General features: G+C 45.5%; 1 protein-coding gene across 8 annotated transcripts in view; it reads right to left on the minus strand.

Annotated features, from left to right (window-relative positions):
* The window catches only part of MRTFB (myocardin related transcription factor B), a 262,113-nt gene that overhangs the window by 18,071 nt on the left and 226,403 nt on the right, over positions 1–17,639 (minus strand). For 6 of the 8 annotated variants that reach the window (XM_032328495.1, XM_032328490.1, XM_032328488.1 and 3 more), the window contains 5 exons: positions 15,181–15,313; positions 13,328–14,368; positions 11,536–11,673; positions 8,450–8,608; positions 8,044–8,181 (listed from right to left, as the gene is read on the minus strand). In XM_032328495.1, the coding sequence (XP_032184386.1) occupies positions 8,044–8,181; positions 8,450–8,608; positions 11,536–11,673; positions 13,328–14,368; positions 15,181–15,313 (1,609 nt within the window). The remainder of the gene's footprint in view (positions 1–8,043; positions 8,182–8,449; positions 8,609–11,535; positions 11,674–13,327; positions 14,369–15,180; positions 15,314–17,639) is intronic. The other 2 variants (XM_032328493.1, XM_032328494.1) reach the window with 1 other exon arrangement.

Raw genomic sequence — 17,639 nt, forward strand, 5'->3', positions numbered from 1 at the left:
ACTCAAAAAAGACATCGAACCACAAGAGCAAGACAGGAAAGGAGCAGAGAAATAAAATCCAACCATAAAACTAGTAACAAAGTGGTAATAAGTACATGCCCATTAATAATTAGTTTGAATGTAAATGGTCTAAATGTTCCAATCAAAAGACACAGGGTGAACGAATGGACGGGGTGACCGAATGGTCCATCTATACAGGGCTGACGGGAGCCTACCTTCAGACCTAAAGACTCACGCAGATTGCAACTGAAGGGATGGAAAACATTTATCCTGCAAATGGGAGTGAAAAGGAAGCTGGCAGAGCAATTCTTACAGTATTGGACAAAACAGACTTTAAGACAAAGGACACTACATAATGATAAAGCCAACAACTGAGTAAGAGGATCTAACAATTGCAAACAGTTAACGCACCCAATCTGGGAGCACCTAAACCTAAAGAAACTACTAACAGACGTAAGGGAAGAAACTGACAGTGGTATTTAATAGTCAGGGACCTCACCCCACTTACATCAATGGACAGATCATCCAGACAAAAACAAGGAAATAGTGGCTTTGAATGACACATTGGACTAGATGAGCCTAACACACATTCAAAGCATTTCATTCAAAAACAGCAAAATACATTCTTTTCAAGTACATATGGAGCGTTCTTCAGAATAGATCACAGACAAAACAAGTCTCAATAAATTTAAAAAAGACTGAAGTCCTATCATGCATCTTTTCCAACCACAATGGCATGAAACTAAAAATTAATCACGAGAAATAAATCTGGAAAGAACACGGTATGTGGAGGCTAAATAATGCACGACTAAACAGTGACTGGGTCAGCCCGTAAATCAAAGAGGAAACAAACCAGAGACAAACGAGACTGAAAACATAATGGTCCAAAATCTTTGGGATGGAGCAAAACTATTCTAAGAGGAAAGATGACAGCGATGGAGGCCTACCTCAAGGGGCACGAAGAATCTCAAGCAACTTAGTCTTAAACCTAGAAGAGCTAGAAAAAGAACAACGCTCAAAGCCAGTAGAAAGAACGAAATAATAAAGATTAGAGCAGAAATAAATGAAATAGAGACAAAAATAACCACAATGGGATAGATCAGGGAAACCAGGAACTGTTTCCTTGAAATCACAACAACTAAGATAAACCTTTAGCTAACCTCATCAAAAAAGGAGGACTCAAAGTCACAAATGAAGGAGACGCAGTAATACCACAGAAATACAGGAGTATAAGGGAATACTATGAAAAATGATGTGCTAACAAACCGGACAAGCTAGAAGAAATGGATGAATTCCTAGAAACATCTCACTTTCCCAAAGTGAATTAGGAAGAGACAGAAAATTTGAACAGACTGATTACAAAGAAGTAAAATCAAGTAATAAAAAAAAACTTCAACAAACAAAAGTCCAGGACCAGATGGCTTCACAGGTGACTTCTACCAAACATTTAAAGAAGAGTTAAGACTTATTATTTTCAAACTAATCCAAAATAGAAGAGGAAGGAAAGCTTCTAAATTTATTTTACAAGTCCAGCACTGCCCGGACACCAAAACCAAAAAAAGACACTACAAGAAAAAGAAAACCGTGGGCCAGTATTTCTGATGAACACAGATGCAAAATCCTTAACAAAATATTAGCAAACCTAATTCAACAGTACATTAAAAAGATCATTCACTATGAACAAGTGGTTTTTATTCCTGGGATGAAAGGGGGGTTTGATACTTGCAAATCAATCAATGTGATACATGACCTTGGTAAGAGAAAGTAAGAACCATATGATCACATCAGTTGATGCAGAAAAAGCATTTGCTAAAGCATGACATCCATTTATGATAAAAACTCTCACCAAAGGTTTAGAGGGAACATACCTCAGCATCATAAAGGCCGTATGTGAAAAACCCCACATTCAATGGTGAGAAACAGCTCTTCTTCTGAGATCAGGAACAAGTCAAGGATGTCTACTTTCACCACTTTTATTCAACACAGCACTGGAAGTCCTAGCCATAGTAATCAGACACAAAATGAACTAAAAGGTATCCAAACTGAAAAGAAAGAAGTAAAACTTATATTTGCAGATGACATGATACTATATGTAAAAAACACTCAAGACTCCACCAAGAAACTACTAGAACTGATAACTGAGTAAATTCACAGGATATAAGGTTAATATAGAAATCTGTTGCATTTCTAAAAAAAAAAAAAAAAAATCTGTTGCATTTCTATACATTAATAAAATGAAGTAGCAGGAGGAGACATTAAGGAAACAAGCCCATTTTCAACTGTACCAAAAAGAGTTAAATACCTAGGGATAAACTTAACCATGGAAGTAAAAGACTTGTAGTCTGAAAACTATGAAACTTATGAAAGAACCTGAAGATGACAAACAAGTGGAAAGACAGTCCATGTTTATGAATGGAAGAACCAATATTGTGAAAATGTTCACACTACCCAAAGCGATCCACAGATTTAATTCAGCCTCTACCAAAATACCAACACTGTCCACAGAACTAGAGCAAATAATCCTAAAATTTGTATGGAACCACAAAAGACCCCGAGGAGCCAAAGCCATCTTGAAGAAGAAGAATGAAGTTGGAGGCATCACAATCCCAGTTGTCAAGATACAAAACTATAGTGATCGCAACAACATTACACAGGCAGCAGTGATCACATGTAGATCAATAAAACAGAATACAGTCCAGATATAAAGCTATTCTATGGCCAATTAATCTATGACAAAGGAAGCAAGAATACACAATCAAGTAAACACAGTCTAACTTAAACAGTGTTGGGGAAACTGGACAGCTACATTCAGAAGAATGAAACTGGACGCCTTTTTTACACTGTGCACAGAAATAAATTCAAAATGATTAAGGACCTAGATGTGAGACCTGAAACCATGAAAGTTCTAGAAGAAAACGCAGGCAATAACTTCTTGCATATCACTCATAGAAACATTTTTTAATATATGTCTCCTCTGGAAAGGGAAACAAAAGCAAAATTAAACTTGGTGCTACACCCAAGATAAAAAGTTTCTGCCGAGTAAAGGAAACCATCAACAAAACAAAGAGGCAACCTATTGAATTGGAGAAGATATTTGCAAACGATATATCTGATATATATATTTGCAAAATATATAAAGAACTTAAACAATTCAATACCAAAAAAACCCCAAACCAAACCAAAACAAAACAAAAAATAGTTTCTCCAAAGAAGACACAGGTGGCCAAGAGACACGTGAAAAGATGCTCAACATCACTCCTCATCAGGGAAATGCAAATCAAAACCACAAGGAGCTCTCACCTCCCACCTGTCAGAATGGCTAAAAATAACAAGTGTTGATGAGGATGTGGAGAAAAAGGAACCCTTGTGCACTGTGGGTGGGAATGCAAACTGGTGATGCCACTGTGGAAAACAGTATGGGGGTTCCTCAAAAATTAAAAATAGAATTACCTTACAATCCAGTAATCTCAGTATGGGGTATTTGTGCAAAGAAAACAAAACACTAATTTGTAAGGAGATATGCACCCCCGTGGAAAGTGCAGCATTATTTACAATACCCAAACTATGGAAGCAACCCGTGTCCACCACAGGCGAATGCCTGAAGGAGGTGTGGTATTCACACACAATGGAATACTACTCTGCCGTAAAAACAAGGATGGACCCAGAGGGGATAATGCTAAGTGAAGTCAGTCAGGGAGAGAAAGACAAGTACGAAGCGATCTCACTCATATGTGGAATTTCGGAAACAAACAAAGGAAAAAGAGGCAATCAAAAAACCGACTCCTAAATACAGAGAACTGGTTGTTGCCGGAGGGACGTGGGTGGGGGGGATGGCTGAAATGAAGGGGATGAGCACTGAGAAGTGTATAGAATTACGAAGTCACTATATTGTACACCTGCAACTAATCGAACACTGTGTGTTAACGGTACTTGAATAAAAAGAGAGAAGCCCGTATAAAATACATGCCGGGCCGTCATCTCATCTATGCTTCATGGGACCCATTCCCCCAAGGAGAAGTTAAAGGAAACACTTCGAGTTTGATTAAGTAGGAATTGAAAGTTCCACAGCTGCCAAACTGTCTGGGAGTCTTCAGAGTGCACGGTATTTTGATTTAAAGTAGCATTTACAGAAGCAGCATGGGAAATGGCCGAGTGCGAGGCTCCTGAGCTCACATCCCATGGACACATCAAGTGTGTAACTAAATGTAGTGAGACTCACTCTGAAATGACCTGGAGGCTAACAAAGGTTCTCTCTCCCACAGCTAAAGATCTAAAGGCGGCCGCACAGAGAAGGGAAGGAGGGGCAGGGACGTGGTCAGGAACCAAATCCCTGGCACCGTGATCTAGGTCACCTGGGAGCGTGGGAGTCCTCCATGAGGATCGAGGGGGGATCGAGCCCCACAGTGGGTACCCCAACCTGGGGATTTGCAATGGGTAGATGAGCCCCCAAAACCTCTGACTTTGTAAATCAGTGGGGCAGGGGCCAGAAGGCTCTAGGGAGGGGCGCCTGGGTGGCTCAGTGGGTTAAAGCTTCTGCCTTCAGCTCAGGTCATGATCCCAGGGTCCTGGGATTGAGCCCCACATCCCATCGCATGGGGTTCTCTGCTCAGCAGGGAGCCTGCTTCCTCCTCTCTGCCTACTTGTGATCTCTGTCAAGTAAGTAAATAAAATGTTAAAAAAAAAAAAAAAGAAGGCTCTAGGGACCTGAGATTCTGCTTTTAAAGGGCCAGTACCTTTTTTTTTTTTTTTTTTAAGATTTTATTTATTTATTTGACAGAGATTACAAGTAGGCAGAGAGGCAGGCAGAGAGAGAGAGAGGAGGAAGCAGGCTCCCTGCCAAGCAGAGAGCCCGATGCGGGACTCGATCCCAGGACCCTGAGATCATGACCTGAGCCGAAGGCAGCGGCTTAACCCACTGAGCCACCCAGGCGCCCCAAAGGGCCAGTACTTTTTAATCACTTGGTGTGAGACCTGGCACAGAAGTGGCAGTTTGGAAAGTGTCCAGGTTGTGTGTGAAGGAGACTTACTTTTTTAGGGCAAGTGCTGGGAGAGCAGGGATCTGGGGGAAATTTGTGTATGAATGTAACTGCTGCTGGGAGCCAGCTCTGACACTCTGTCTCTCTGTATCCTGCTAGCACTGTCGCCCTGCCCGCCAGCACACCCACAGAAGTCTTGGCCAGTCATGACAGCAGAGTGCACACAGTCCACACAGAGGACACCCCTGGAGTGACCAGTTCTGGTGAGCAGGGGGGTCTGCATTCCTGGGCCTCACAGGATGCCTTCTACACAGGCCACCACTTTTAAGACCAGGAGATGTAGCCGGCCTATCTCAGACACAGAAACAAATCCAGAGGCAGACTACATGAAACAGAAGCAGTCTGCCTGATAAAGAATTCAAAGTAATGGTCTTAAAGTTGCTCAACGGATCTGAGAGAAGAGTGGGTGAACTTAGAACTTCAAGAAACAGAAAATATAAAGAAGAATCAATCAAAGCTGAAGAATAAAATAAATGAGCTGAAAAACACAAGAGAGAGAATCAATAGCAGATTAAAGGATGCAGGAGAATAGGTGCATGATCTGGAAGACAGGGTAGTGGAAATCATCCAAACTTAACAGCCAAAAATAAAAAAGAGAGAGAGAGAGAATATGAGGATAGGTTAGGAGACCTCTGGGACAGCAAGTGTACGGACATTCGCATTTTAAGTGTCCCAGGAGGAGAAGAGAGAGAGAAAGGTCCAGAAAACTTACTTGAAGAAATAATAGCTGAAAACTTCCCTAACCTGAGGAAGGAAGCTGCCTGGTCCAGGAAGCACAGAGAGAGCCAAACAAGATGAACCCAAGGATGTCCACATAAAAATTAAAATGTCAAAAAATTTAAGATAAAGAAAGTCTATTTATTAGAAGCAGCAAGAGAAAGGCAACTAGTTATGTATAAGGAAAGTTGAGGCTATAAGCTGAATTTTCAGCAGGAACTTTGCCAGAAGGGAGAGGCATATTCAAAGTAGTGAGAGGGAAAAAAAATCTACAACCAAGAATACTCAGCAAGGATATCATTCAGAATTGGGGGAAATATAAAGAGTTGCCCAGGCCACCAGAAGTCAGAGGAGTATATCACCACTGAAGTGGCCTCACAAGGAATCTTAAAGGAACTTCCTTAAGTAGAAAAGGCCATAACTTGAAGTAAGAAAATTATGAAAGGGAAAAGTTTAATCCAAGCATGGCATCAAAGAATGTCATCTAATTACAAAAAAAGCAAAAGAAGAACTATGAAAAGAAAACAAAACAAAACAAAAAAACAAAAAACACCAAAAACCAGAAACAGTTTAAAAAATGGCAATAAGTATATACCTTTAAATATAAACAGACTAAATGCTCCAATCAAAGACATAAGGTTACTGAATGGATATATGCTGCCTATGAGAGACTGACTTCAGATCTACAGACACATACAGACGTGAAGGGACAGAAAAAGACAGTCCATACAAATGCAAAAAAAAAAAAAAGCTGATGTAGCAATATTTAAACAGACGCGGGTTAACCGGGTGATGGCCGTTAGGGACGGCCCTGATGTCCTGAGCACTGGGTGGGGTATGGACTGCTGAATTACTAAATTCTACCTCTGAAACTGATAATAGATGTTAACTGAGTTTAAGTTAAAACAACTTAAAAAACCAGACTTTAAAGCAAAGGCTGGAACAAGAGACAATGAAGGGCACTGCATAATGACCAAGGGATCAGTCCAAAAAGAGGACAGTCAACTGCAGTATCTCTGCCCCTGACGTGGGCGCCGCATGTACGTATCTGTAGGTGGACGGATACACATGGGGCTCTCTCTGTAGCGAAGACTGACAGACAACGGGAGACACGGACAGTAATACAGCAGCAGTAGGGGACTTCAACACCCCACTTACATCAACTAATAAGATCGTCCAGGCAGAAAATCAATAAGGAAACAGTGGCTCTGAGTGACACATCTGACCAGACAGACTTAGTAGATACAGGTGGAGCATTCCATTCCCAAACAGCAGAATACACACTTTTCCAAAGAAGACATCCAGCTGGCCAGCAGACCTAGTGAGGACACTGAGCATTGCTCATCATCAGGGAACTATGAATCAAAACCCCTAGAGACCACTTTGCACCAGTCAGCATGGCCTGTATCAAAGAGAAGACGTAACAAGCGTTGGCAAGACTGTGGAGAAAAGGGAATTCTCCTTTTGCACTGCCGGTGGGAATGCAAACTGGTGTGGCCACTGTGGAAAACAGTCGGGGGCTCCTCAGAAAGCAACAACTAGAGCGACCGCGGGATCTGGCAATTCTACTTCTGGGTATTTATTTGAAGAACGCAAAAACATTAATTCAAAAAGATAAATGCACCGCAGTGTTGACCGCAGCGTCACTTCCACGAGCGCTACGGAGGCAGCCCTGGTGTCCGCTGACAGACGAAGGGCTGAAGGCGGCGTGCTGCACACACTCCCTCACACGGGGGAGTATTACTCTCCGGTAATAAAGAGTCTCTTTCCCCTCTGTGACAGGAGGGATGGACTGAGAGGGAACTTCGCTAAGAGAAGTCAGTCAGAAAAACACAAATACCGGATGAGTTCGCTGACTCGTGGAATCCAAAAAGCACAACAAACGAACAGAACGGACACCGACTCAGAAACACAAACACTGGTGCTGCCGGAGGGGGCGGGGGAAAGAGAAGGGGATGAAGGGGTACAGATGTCCGGTTCCCGAATACAGCACAGCGACAGTCAGTGACCTCGGAGTGACTCTGTGGTGACAGATGGGAACCACACTTACACTGCTGAGTGTTCTAGAACGTCTATAAACGTCGATCCCTGTGTCGTACACCTGAAACCAATGTAATATTGTATGTTGCCCCTACTTCAATTAAAAAAAAAACGGCATTTCAAGTGCAAACAAGGCTCCTGGCTCTGAAATTTGTGTTTCTGTTGCGGCAAGTACGTCTTCAACAAAGGACCCGTGTGTGGGTTACTCCCCAGATGCAAGCCCGTGGATGTGGCCGCTGGGCTCACTCACCTCTGGGAGGGAGGACTGGGCGCTGCGTGTCTGCTTGATGGCCTCCTCGTAGCGGGGAGGGTCTTTCGTCTTGGGGACCGGGCTCCCAAACAGGGAGTGCTGGACGACACACGGCTGGGGTGGCGGGGGTGAGCCGGGCTGAGGCAAACAGAGGGAGGGACACGTCAGCTCCTGGCCAGGCAGAGCCCTGCCCTAGCACGGGGGAGCCCCAGGACCTAGGACCTGCACGGCTGCCAGGGTGCCATCCTGTGTGCTAAGAGCTAAGCTGCCCCTCACAACGGGCACCACAGTAGTCTGTTCTGTCGCACGCATGCGGACAGTCCAGGGTGAGCACGCTGGGGCGTGGAATGCTTCTGGACGCCAGCAAGCACGTCCTGTAGCTGCTGCTCCGTGCTCACGGCATTACCTTGCTGGAGGTGGTAGGTCCGTTCTGCAGGGAGGGCAGTGGGGCACTTCTGGGCTGCAGAACGCTGGGGGGAGTCTTAGTAACACAGGGCTGCTGGGCCGCTGGGGCGGGTGCTCTCGGGTAGGGGAGAACGGCGCTCGACGCGGAGGTTGTGAAAACCTGTAAAGAACCAATATTTTCCATTCAGTGTGTTCTTTTCCTCTTCCGACCAAAGAAAACCACGTTTTCGGACAAGGGTCAGCAAATGTTTGCTGGAAAGAGTCATCAGGTATCCAGTTAGGGCCTGCAGGCCCCGGGTTTCTCCTCTCTCCTGCGGTAGCCCAGAGGCAGCCTCGACAATACAGAAATAAATGGGTGGCACTGGGTTCGAGCAAAATATTATCCACAGAGACAGGCAGGGGCTGGACGTGGTCCCAAGGCCACCGTTTGCCAACCCTGATTTTCTAGCACCAACTGTCCCTTTACTCGGTGGCCTGTCTCTGAGGGTGGTGTGGACCACACCTCCTGGGAAATCAGCATTTGCTCAGTGTAATTTTTCTCTTAAACAAAAGCTTAATTTCTCTTCTTCAGCAGGATGATCTCATCTACTCCCATGGCTGTAATGTTCACGATTCAGCTACAGCCCCACAACCTCTCCTCTTTTCCAACCTTGCTCCCAAGTGCCACAGCCACATTTATAACCCTTACAAGCATAAATTTCGGACATCTCAAATTTTATATATTCCAAACTAAACTTTGCCCTTTCCTTCCACCACCTCCAGCTGCTGAGGAAAAATAATTCTTGGTTTTACCTTCATTTATTTTTAAAACTTTGCTGAATGGAGCCGTCAGTCTCCTGCGCTTTCTGCCCTCAGCGCTCACAGAGCTTCGGAATGCCTCCTGAATCAGGCCTCTGTTCTCTGCTGTCCTAATCCGGGCCCTTGCTATCGATCGCTGGAAAACTGGCACAGCCTCCGTGCTGAGCCCCCCTTCCCGCCCTCTGCCACAGTCAGGGCCGGGACGCCCACACCTGGTCGAGCCCCCACACTCCTGGTTCCTCAGTCCTTCACGGTAACAAGCTCCCCTCTGGCCAGCACGCGAACCTGCTGCCGCCACCTGGCCCCCTTTCTAGCTGACCATAACAGCCACCCGGGCTGTGGCCACACTCTTTTTTCCAGTTTCTCAAAACTTCTCCAGATTCCTGCGAGGCCCCATTTAAAGTCTGAGAAGCTAACTTCTGTCGGGGTACGGTGAGGATTCCCTCCTGTGCAATGACCCAGTGGGTGTCTGGCCCATTATGAGTCAAAGCTTTTATGGCCTTTTACAGATGTATGGCCACAGTGGGCTTTTGCCACTGTATTTCACAGAACTGATTTAGACGTAAACAGATCCAATATACTTTGTACCGTATTCTGAAAAAGAAAAACTTAGCCCTGTATTTCTGTTGTAAATATACATGTATATTTCTCAAGCGGGAAAGTGTATTTATGTGTGTGTCTAAATATCCCTCCAAACAGGACAAGTGCTCTGGGTGGGGAGTTCCATAAGTAAGTGTACTCCTCTTTGGAAAAACTGAATTTCCTTATATTTGGTACAAGAATTTCTTCCTTTAAATTGGAATTAATGACCTCTAATTCTAGTATTTGGACACTTAGTGAATAAGCCCTTATTCATCTTGTCTATACTCTGTTTTTCCCTTTCCTGTCTAAATCAAACTGTCTGGACATCTGGAATACTCACTAAGCTTATCACTAAATTAAAATGTTATTCTGAGCCCAGTAAGTGATGCGCAGCTATAACTCCTTGCACACTGCGTTTCCCAGAGGAGATTCTGGAAGAGAGCACAAATGACTACTGTTTCTGTCTGTTGCTCCAGTGGTCTTAGCCCAGACAGTTCACACCCCCCTGGACCATGTCTATAGGTACACCTAAATATCCAAGATCTTTTATGCTGAAGACTAAGATTCCGAGAATTCTCAACTTTTAAAATACTAAGACCTGGGGCACCGGGGTGACTCAGTCAGTTCAACGTACAACTCTAGATTTCAGCTCGGGTCACGATCTCAGGGTGATGAGATCAAACTCCATGCTGGACTCTGTGCTGGCCATGGAGCCTGCTTAGGATTCTCTCTTTCCCTCTTCCTCTGCCCCCTCTAAAAAATAAATTAAAAAAATAAAATAGGGGCACCTGGGTGGCTCAGTGGGTTAAGCCTCTGCCTTCAGCTCTGGTCATGATCTCAGGGTCCTGGGATTGAGCCCCGCATCGGGCTCTCTGTTGAGCAGGGAGCCTGCTTCCCCCTCTGCCTGCCTCTTTGCCTACTTGTGATCTCTCTCTGTCAAATAAATAAAATCTTTAAAAAATAAATAAAATAAAATAAAAGGGTAAGACCTATTTTTGAGGCCTTTGAGAGTTTCCTGGCAAGGAGATGTGCACGTAGCTCCACCTACTGGATAGGAGGGAATTTTGGTAGCTTCTGGGGCCTTCACATCAGAACTTCTTGGTAGAACATGTGCAGAAGTTACCGAGCCCTAGCCCAACACTGTCATTTTAAAGACAAGGAAAATAACACTCAGAGAAAGTAAGTGAATTTTGCACAAGGCCAACCACGTAGGAAGTGGGGAACCAGAACGAGCAGACCTGGGTCTTCTGGCTCTTAATCTGCAAGATGGCGACTCTTACCTATACAGAGATCTTACTCAAGGTAAACCTTTCAGAAAGTATCTTTTTCATCTTCAAACATCTCTTCCCAGTGAAAAGCACTTTTTTCCCCTCCAAAAAATATTAATTTGAAAATAAATTTATTTTGAACCCCAGAAAATCCTACATATGAGGATTAATTAACACACTTTTGAAACTCTTCCTTGGAAAAGGGGCTTATAACTGTTAAGACGAGCTCTCTTTCAGTAATGAAGAACTCTCTTCCCCAAACAACTGGGTGATCTGCGGCCAGAGGCCATGGCCCCTCAGGCCTGCCCAAGGAAGGGGCACATCACACAGAACAGACAGGTGCTTCTCACAAGGAGACTGCTTTGCAGGCACTTGCAGGATGGCTGAGCAGACGATAGCTCGCGTCAGCGACGGCCTGTCACCCGTTGCCTTCACCTACCTTTCTAACTTGCTGAGGCTGACTGAGCACATGTGGCGTGAAAGTGTCTTGCTTCTGAGGTACAGTCTGGGCTAAGCCCGAGGACAGCGTGGCTGCTGCTGTCTGAGGCTGAGTCTGGATTCCTGTTTGTGCTGGAGTCTAGGAAGCAGATAAAAAATCAATTTAATTGTCAAAATCAATCTCAGAATCAAGAGCTTAGACGTGCGGGCACCTGACTGGCTCAGCTGGAAGAGCGTGAGACTCCTGATGTCAGGGTCGTGAGTTTGAGCCCCATGTTGGGCACAGAGGCTACTAAAAAAAAAAAATAATAAATAAATAAATAAATAAATATATATATATATATATATATTTTTTTTTTTTAAAAAGAGCTTAGATGTGGAATAACGGGTCATGTGGAGATCATATCTGAAGTGAAATAAAATATTTACAGATACAAACTTCATTTCATTAACACATAGATTTGAGCCTGAATTCTAAACCAGAGAGTGAAACACCAGACCAGTTATCTTCATGCTCTGATTGTTTCTTAAGTGGCTAAGATTTTCATTCAAAAATTTTGAGAAAAGAGAAAACGGAAATAGAAGCCTACAAGAGCTCTCCACATACTAGGTCAGCTGTTGCAGTAACCGAAGAAGCAGCAGGGAAATCTCTGGGGCCCACTGGACCCTAACTCCTGCTTTTGAGCTGCATGCTGTGCTCCCTCTGGGGGGCCGTCAGCCACACCCCGGGGCACACACAGGCCCAGAATAAAACACAATTCTTATTCTGAGAACATCAACTCCACTTGAAGATTTGGTTGGGGGAAAAAAAAAGGCTCAGAAGAGCTCTATTACAGAGTAGACCTTCAATTTCACAGACACTGGAAAGGTTAAACAGGGGAATTAGAGTTTTTGCACATGCCAAGGGCCTTGGGTCATGCTTCCTAACCCCAGGGGTACAGGACCAGTCTCTTCTGCCATTAAGAGACTCTGGGGCATCAAAGTTGAGGAGCACTGTCCCCATTCTGTTTACTTGTGGCCCACACATTTTGTTCAAACCTACCAAAACGCATCACATAAAAACAGCTTGAGGTCAGAACACGGGTTACACAGGCGTAAAAGGAGGTTTCCTGCCTATGAGTGCCTTAGCACGTCTCTCAACCACATCCTCTCTCCTAGGTTTGCGGTCACATTCCCCTTAGATGCCCAACAAGCCTTTGGCATTTTCGCCTCACTGGTGTCTTCCAACAACTACATTTAGGAGGCAGAATATAGGAGTGGGCGTAACAGTGACAGCTCTAGTCAGAATTACCCAGCTCCGTCCTGGAGCAACTTGCCAAGCCTCAGTTTCCCTATCTCAAAGTGGCTCAGTCGGAGGAGTGGAGGAGCGTGTGACTCCTGACCTTGGGGTCATGAGTTCGAGTTCCACTTTGGGCGTAGAGATTAGTTAGTTAAATAAATAAAAAGAATGATGAAGTGCTTGATGCTGTGTCCCGCACACAGAGTGCCCAGTGACACTAGCTATTCTCATGACACTGTGATGAGTATTTAGAAATGCCTGCATGCGGGAGACTGTGTTCACTGAAGATAAAAGGTATGGAAAGTGGAAGAGCAGCTCTTGTTTGTTTTTTCCGTACAGAAACAATGCTAGCTATTCACGTTTTGGAATTCGATTCTATGAGGCCACCCCCTCCCCCACCCCCGCATTTCCTGCACCCCGAAGCCTGGCGTGAAGGCATCTGGGAGAAAGCGTGAGGCGAGCTTCCGCTCTCAGCAGGCTGTAAGGCAAGGGAGTTAGAAGACACACTTCACACCTGGAGTCTGAGGCTGCCTACGGGGAGCTGCACTGAGGTGACACGGGAGCCCTGGATGGACAGCGGCAGCAGCAGCTGGGCGGTCTGTGTGGTCAGTAAAGCCTGAGGCGCAGCGACACTGGCAGGCGGCGGCTGTCCCTGCGAACTCACGTAAAACTGTGGGACGATGCTCGGCGGCTCCGCCTGGGCCACAGCGACCTCCTGCTTGATCACCACCGCCTTCTTGGCCACCAGGGCCTGGCCCGCCACCGAGAGGGGCTGGCCAATGGGCTGGCCGGCTCCCGGGCCCGGCTGCCTGGAGCCGGAGCAGTCGCTGAGCGAGGCCTCGTCCTTGACGGAGGAGCCGGCGCCGCCGAGTTTCGGGTCTAACTTGGCCGCCGAGCTGGCTGCGGTGCCCGGCTGTGGTTCCAGCGGCGGCGGCTGCCGCTGCCCTCGCTTCTCCACCTCGAGCTGCATTTTCAGAACTTCCACGAGCTTCTGCTCTTGTTCCAGTTTCCTCTTGAGCTCCTCGATCTGCTTCTCCTTCTCCTGCAGCTTGCGGTCCTTCTCAGCCGCGTCCAGTTCCAGACTCGACAGCGTGCTGCTGGTGGGGCTCGGGCTGTCCTCGGGGCCCGTCACTCGCAGAGGGGACGAGCACAGGAACTGCGCCGGTGACATCATGGTCATGATCTCGGTGAAGGTGTCTGCCATGTTTGTGTCCTCGGTCCCGAGACTGGACTGTTCGGAGGGCGACGGGGAGATGGGCAGAGGGGAGCTGACGGTCTCCACATGGGCGGCGGTGCTGCTGCCGGCAGGGGGCAGTTCTGCCTTGAAGGAGGAGCCCGAGCTGGTCACGGGGTTGTGCAGTGTTGTGACGGGCAGTGCCACGGTGACTTCTGGGTTACTGGTGACGATGGCAGACGCGGGCACTGTCAGGACGCCGCCCGCGGTGACACTGCTGTTGTTCATTTCCTGGTAGGGTTTCAGGCGTTCAATGAGGTCCGGTTTGGTGCCCGACACTGGAAGACCCCTTAACTTCAGTTCTGTCTTCAGTTCCGACACCTGCAAGTACAAACAAGTCACACCTCTTCTCCTGGCCCTGCCACTTCGGACAAATCTACGGGCCACTTTGATGAGAAAGGGGCCGATGTCTGTCAGCTCCTATGACTGCACAGCAGCAAGCGGGAAGGTTTCTCTTCCTAACCCACAGACACACAGAGCTACAGACCCCAAGTACTGCAAAGGCCAGTGATCCAGCAAGGATTTATGTCCAAGGATTGAAAACGGGAAATCATGATGATAACCATCACATTCACTGAGTAATGACCATGTGCCAGACACTGCTGGACGTGCTTTACTCTTCCAACTCCTCTTCACAGGACGTGTGGGTATTACTATTATAATTCCTCGTTCGCAGAGGAGATGGGGGCAGAGACAGGCTGACTCGCCGTGGTCCGCGCTACCACAGATAACCGAAGGCCAAGCTGGGGTGGAAACACATGCAGGCTGGCCTTGGAGTTCAGATTCCGGACTGTTACGTTTTTCCTGCTTCTCCCAAACTTGGAAACGAGCAGGGAAGAAAATACTCTGCCTCTGCAGTCAGAACTGGTCTGGTACCTGCACATGGTTTATGCTCAACGAATGAGAATCATTACTGGTCATTTTAACTCACTGAGCCACCCAGGCACCCCATTATTGGTCATTTTAAAAGAAGCGTAATGGACATAAACAGAAAGTGCCTCTATAGAGATTATTTTATGTTGGTGAAGTTGAAGGTCTACTGAAAACTTACCTATACATACTAGAGAAATCTGGCAAATCATTTACCTTTCTGTGGTACCTATGGGTGCATAAACTCTCCTTGGACTTCTCACCTTTAAGTCATCCAAGCTAGGAGGCAGAGGTCCCGGCTTTCTCACAGGAGCAGATGTATTCTGTCTTGGAGGGTTAGGTGTGGTACTGTTCAGAGCGGGATTCCCACTGTTGTTATTTTTGTCATTAAGTGGCCTTCAAAAGAATGAGAAAATGAGAGAGTTTATAATAAAACAATTTCTGAATTTGACATTGCTTCTGCTAACAATGTGTTAGCTTGTGAAGAGAAAAATGCCACAGTCATGGGTTGGAAGACTCAATACTCTGAAGACAGACATCAAATTAGATTGCAGTGAAAATCCCTGTCAATTTTGTTTGCTTGTTTGCTTGCTTGGTAGAAACTTAGAAGGTGATTCTCAGCTTTATATGGAAATACAAAGGACCAAGAAAGGCCACGGCATCCCTGAAGAAAAGCCAAGTCGGAAGAGTCATACCACCAGATATCAAAATTCATTACAAAGCCAGTTATTATGGTGTGGTGCTAGGGGCAGAACAAATGGAAGAGAAGAGAGAATCCAGAAACAGACCTTCACACATACAGCCTCTTGAGTTATCACTAAGACAGCACTGTAGCGCAGTAGGAAAAGGGTGGTCCTTAACAATAAATAGTGCTGATCCACACAGAACCAATGGGAAAATCTTGAACAAGCGTACCACAAGAAAGGATACCCAAGTGGTCAATAAATGTGTGGACAGGGCTTAGCCTCAGTGGACAGGAGGACAATCAAGAAAAGCCCAACAGAACAGCACTGCATGCCGAGCACAAGTGCTGTATGATGACTCAGACTGTGGGTACCGAGGACCCGGAACGTCCCGAACTCTCAGCCGTGGCAGGTGGAAGTGTGAACTGGAAGGACCACTCTGGAGAACTGTTTTATGCTATTTGCTAAAGAAAAACCTGCACCCCTCTTCTGACCCAGGGGCATTCCTAGAAGGACACCTGACAAGATAGACATGTGTGAACCATTTATGGTGTCATTCACACCAGCCCCAACCGGACACGACCCAACTGTCCAAGAGGACGGTTAAGTGGCTCGATTGTAAAACACTAGACAGAGTAAAAATTAACTGCTGCTTTCTGTGCCAGGAAAGATGCAGCTCACAAACATAGTACTGAGCAAAAGCAGCTAAACAATGTGTACTGTAAAATGACATTTATGCAATGGTTCAAAAACAGGCGAACTAGTCTATGGGACACAAGTCAGGTAGTCACTGAGAGGGAACGCAAGGACGCCCTCCTGGGGGTACTGGGGATGTTCTGTTTCTTGATTTAGGGATCTACCTGGCATCGATTTTCAGTTATGATGTATGGGCCTCTCCACAACCTATACTTCATTTAAAAAGGTTATTAAAGAAATGTTGGTGCATCTGTTGTACTTTTGTCCTCCGTTTCCTAAACTCCTTTCCATATCGAAGCCAGGTCCTCATCTAACTTCTTCCCTGTATGCTACTCTTGGCAACAACGGCATTTCTCTTCTGGCTGGTTGCTATCCATTCGAGAAAGGTTCACGTGATGCTTGATACTGAAGAGCCAATTTCACTACAGCCCCAAGTTTTACTGTTATATGAACCTTGGTGCTGAAGCAAGGAGACTCTGAATCCCTTATTCTGAACGAGGATGAGGTCCCCAGTTAGAGCAGCTTTATCAAGAGAGTTTTAGGAAGATGGTGTTTGAAGCCATTTCTGGCCCTGTCAACAGCTAACTCTTGACATAAAATCTGCCTAAATTTCGTGAGTTAAATATTTTAAGTATTTAAGTTTTTTGAAGTTTGGATGGAATGACAAATGTTTTATGTATCATTTTTTTTCCTTTCTAAAAATTCAGTTTTAAAATCTTTTATTAGAATTATGAAAACTTTTAATGTAAATCAGAATTTCTCAACCCTATTTTCATTACTTTCCCTGCAAGGAGCTTTTTTAGATTTCGTTTTTCCTAATCAACCTCCCAGTGAAATTTTAATACCACAGGGGTACTGCATAATTACCTATGTACTGTATATCTGGGCTTTCTTAACTAAAAAGTGCAAAATTCCTCCTAACCAGCTTTTGCTCTCATGTGAATATTATCTCCTTGAGAAGGCACCATGTAAATGTGCCTTTTGATGTGCCATCAAAAATACCTGTTGATTCTATTTTGTGCTGTCTTTTTTGTTGAGACTGTCTAATACCCTACTTGTTACTAGGATTAACAATTCAATGTTTACTCTGACCTTTGAAATAGTAAGTTGATCATCACCCCCCCCCCCCCCAAATCCACAGAGAAAGAAAAGGTGATGTGTTGGGGGGTGGGGACCTTGCGGAATGTGATGACAGTGTAGATGAGAAACCCAAAGTCCAGACACATGAAGGGACCTTCTAGGACCCTCTGCCAGTGTGTGGCTCTGCTGGGATCACAGCCCTGTCTCCCAGGGCTCCTGATCTTCCCAAGGCACCAGCAGTGTGTGTCATCAGATAAAACCCC

Source organism: Mustela erminea, chromosome 20 (assembly GCF_009829155.1).
Source record: "Mustela erminea isolate mMusErm1 chromosome 20, mMusErm1.Pri, whole genome shotgun sequence".
Classification (NCBI taxonomy): Eukaryota; Metazoa; Chordata; class Mammalia; order Carnivora; family Mustelidae; genus Mustela; species Mustela erminea.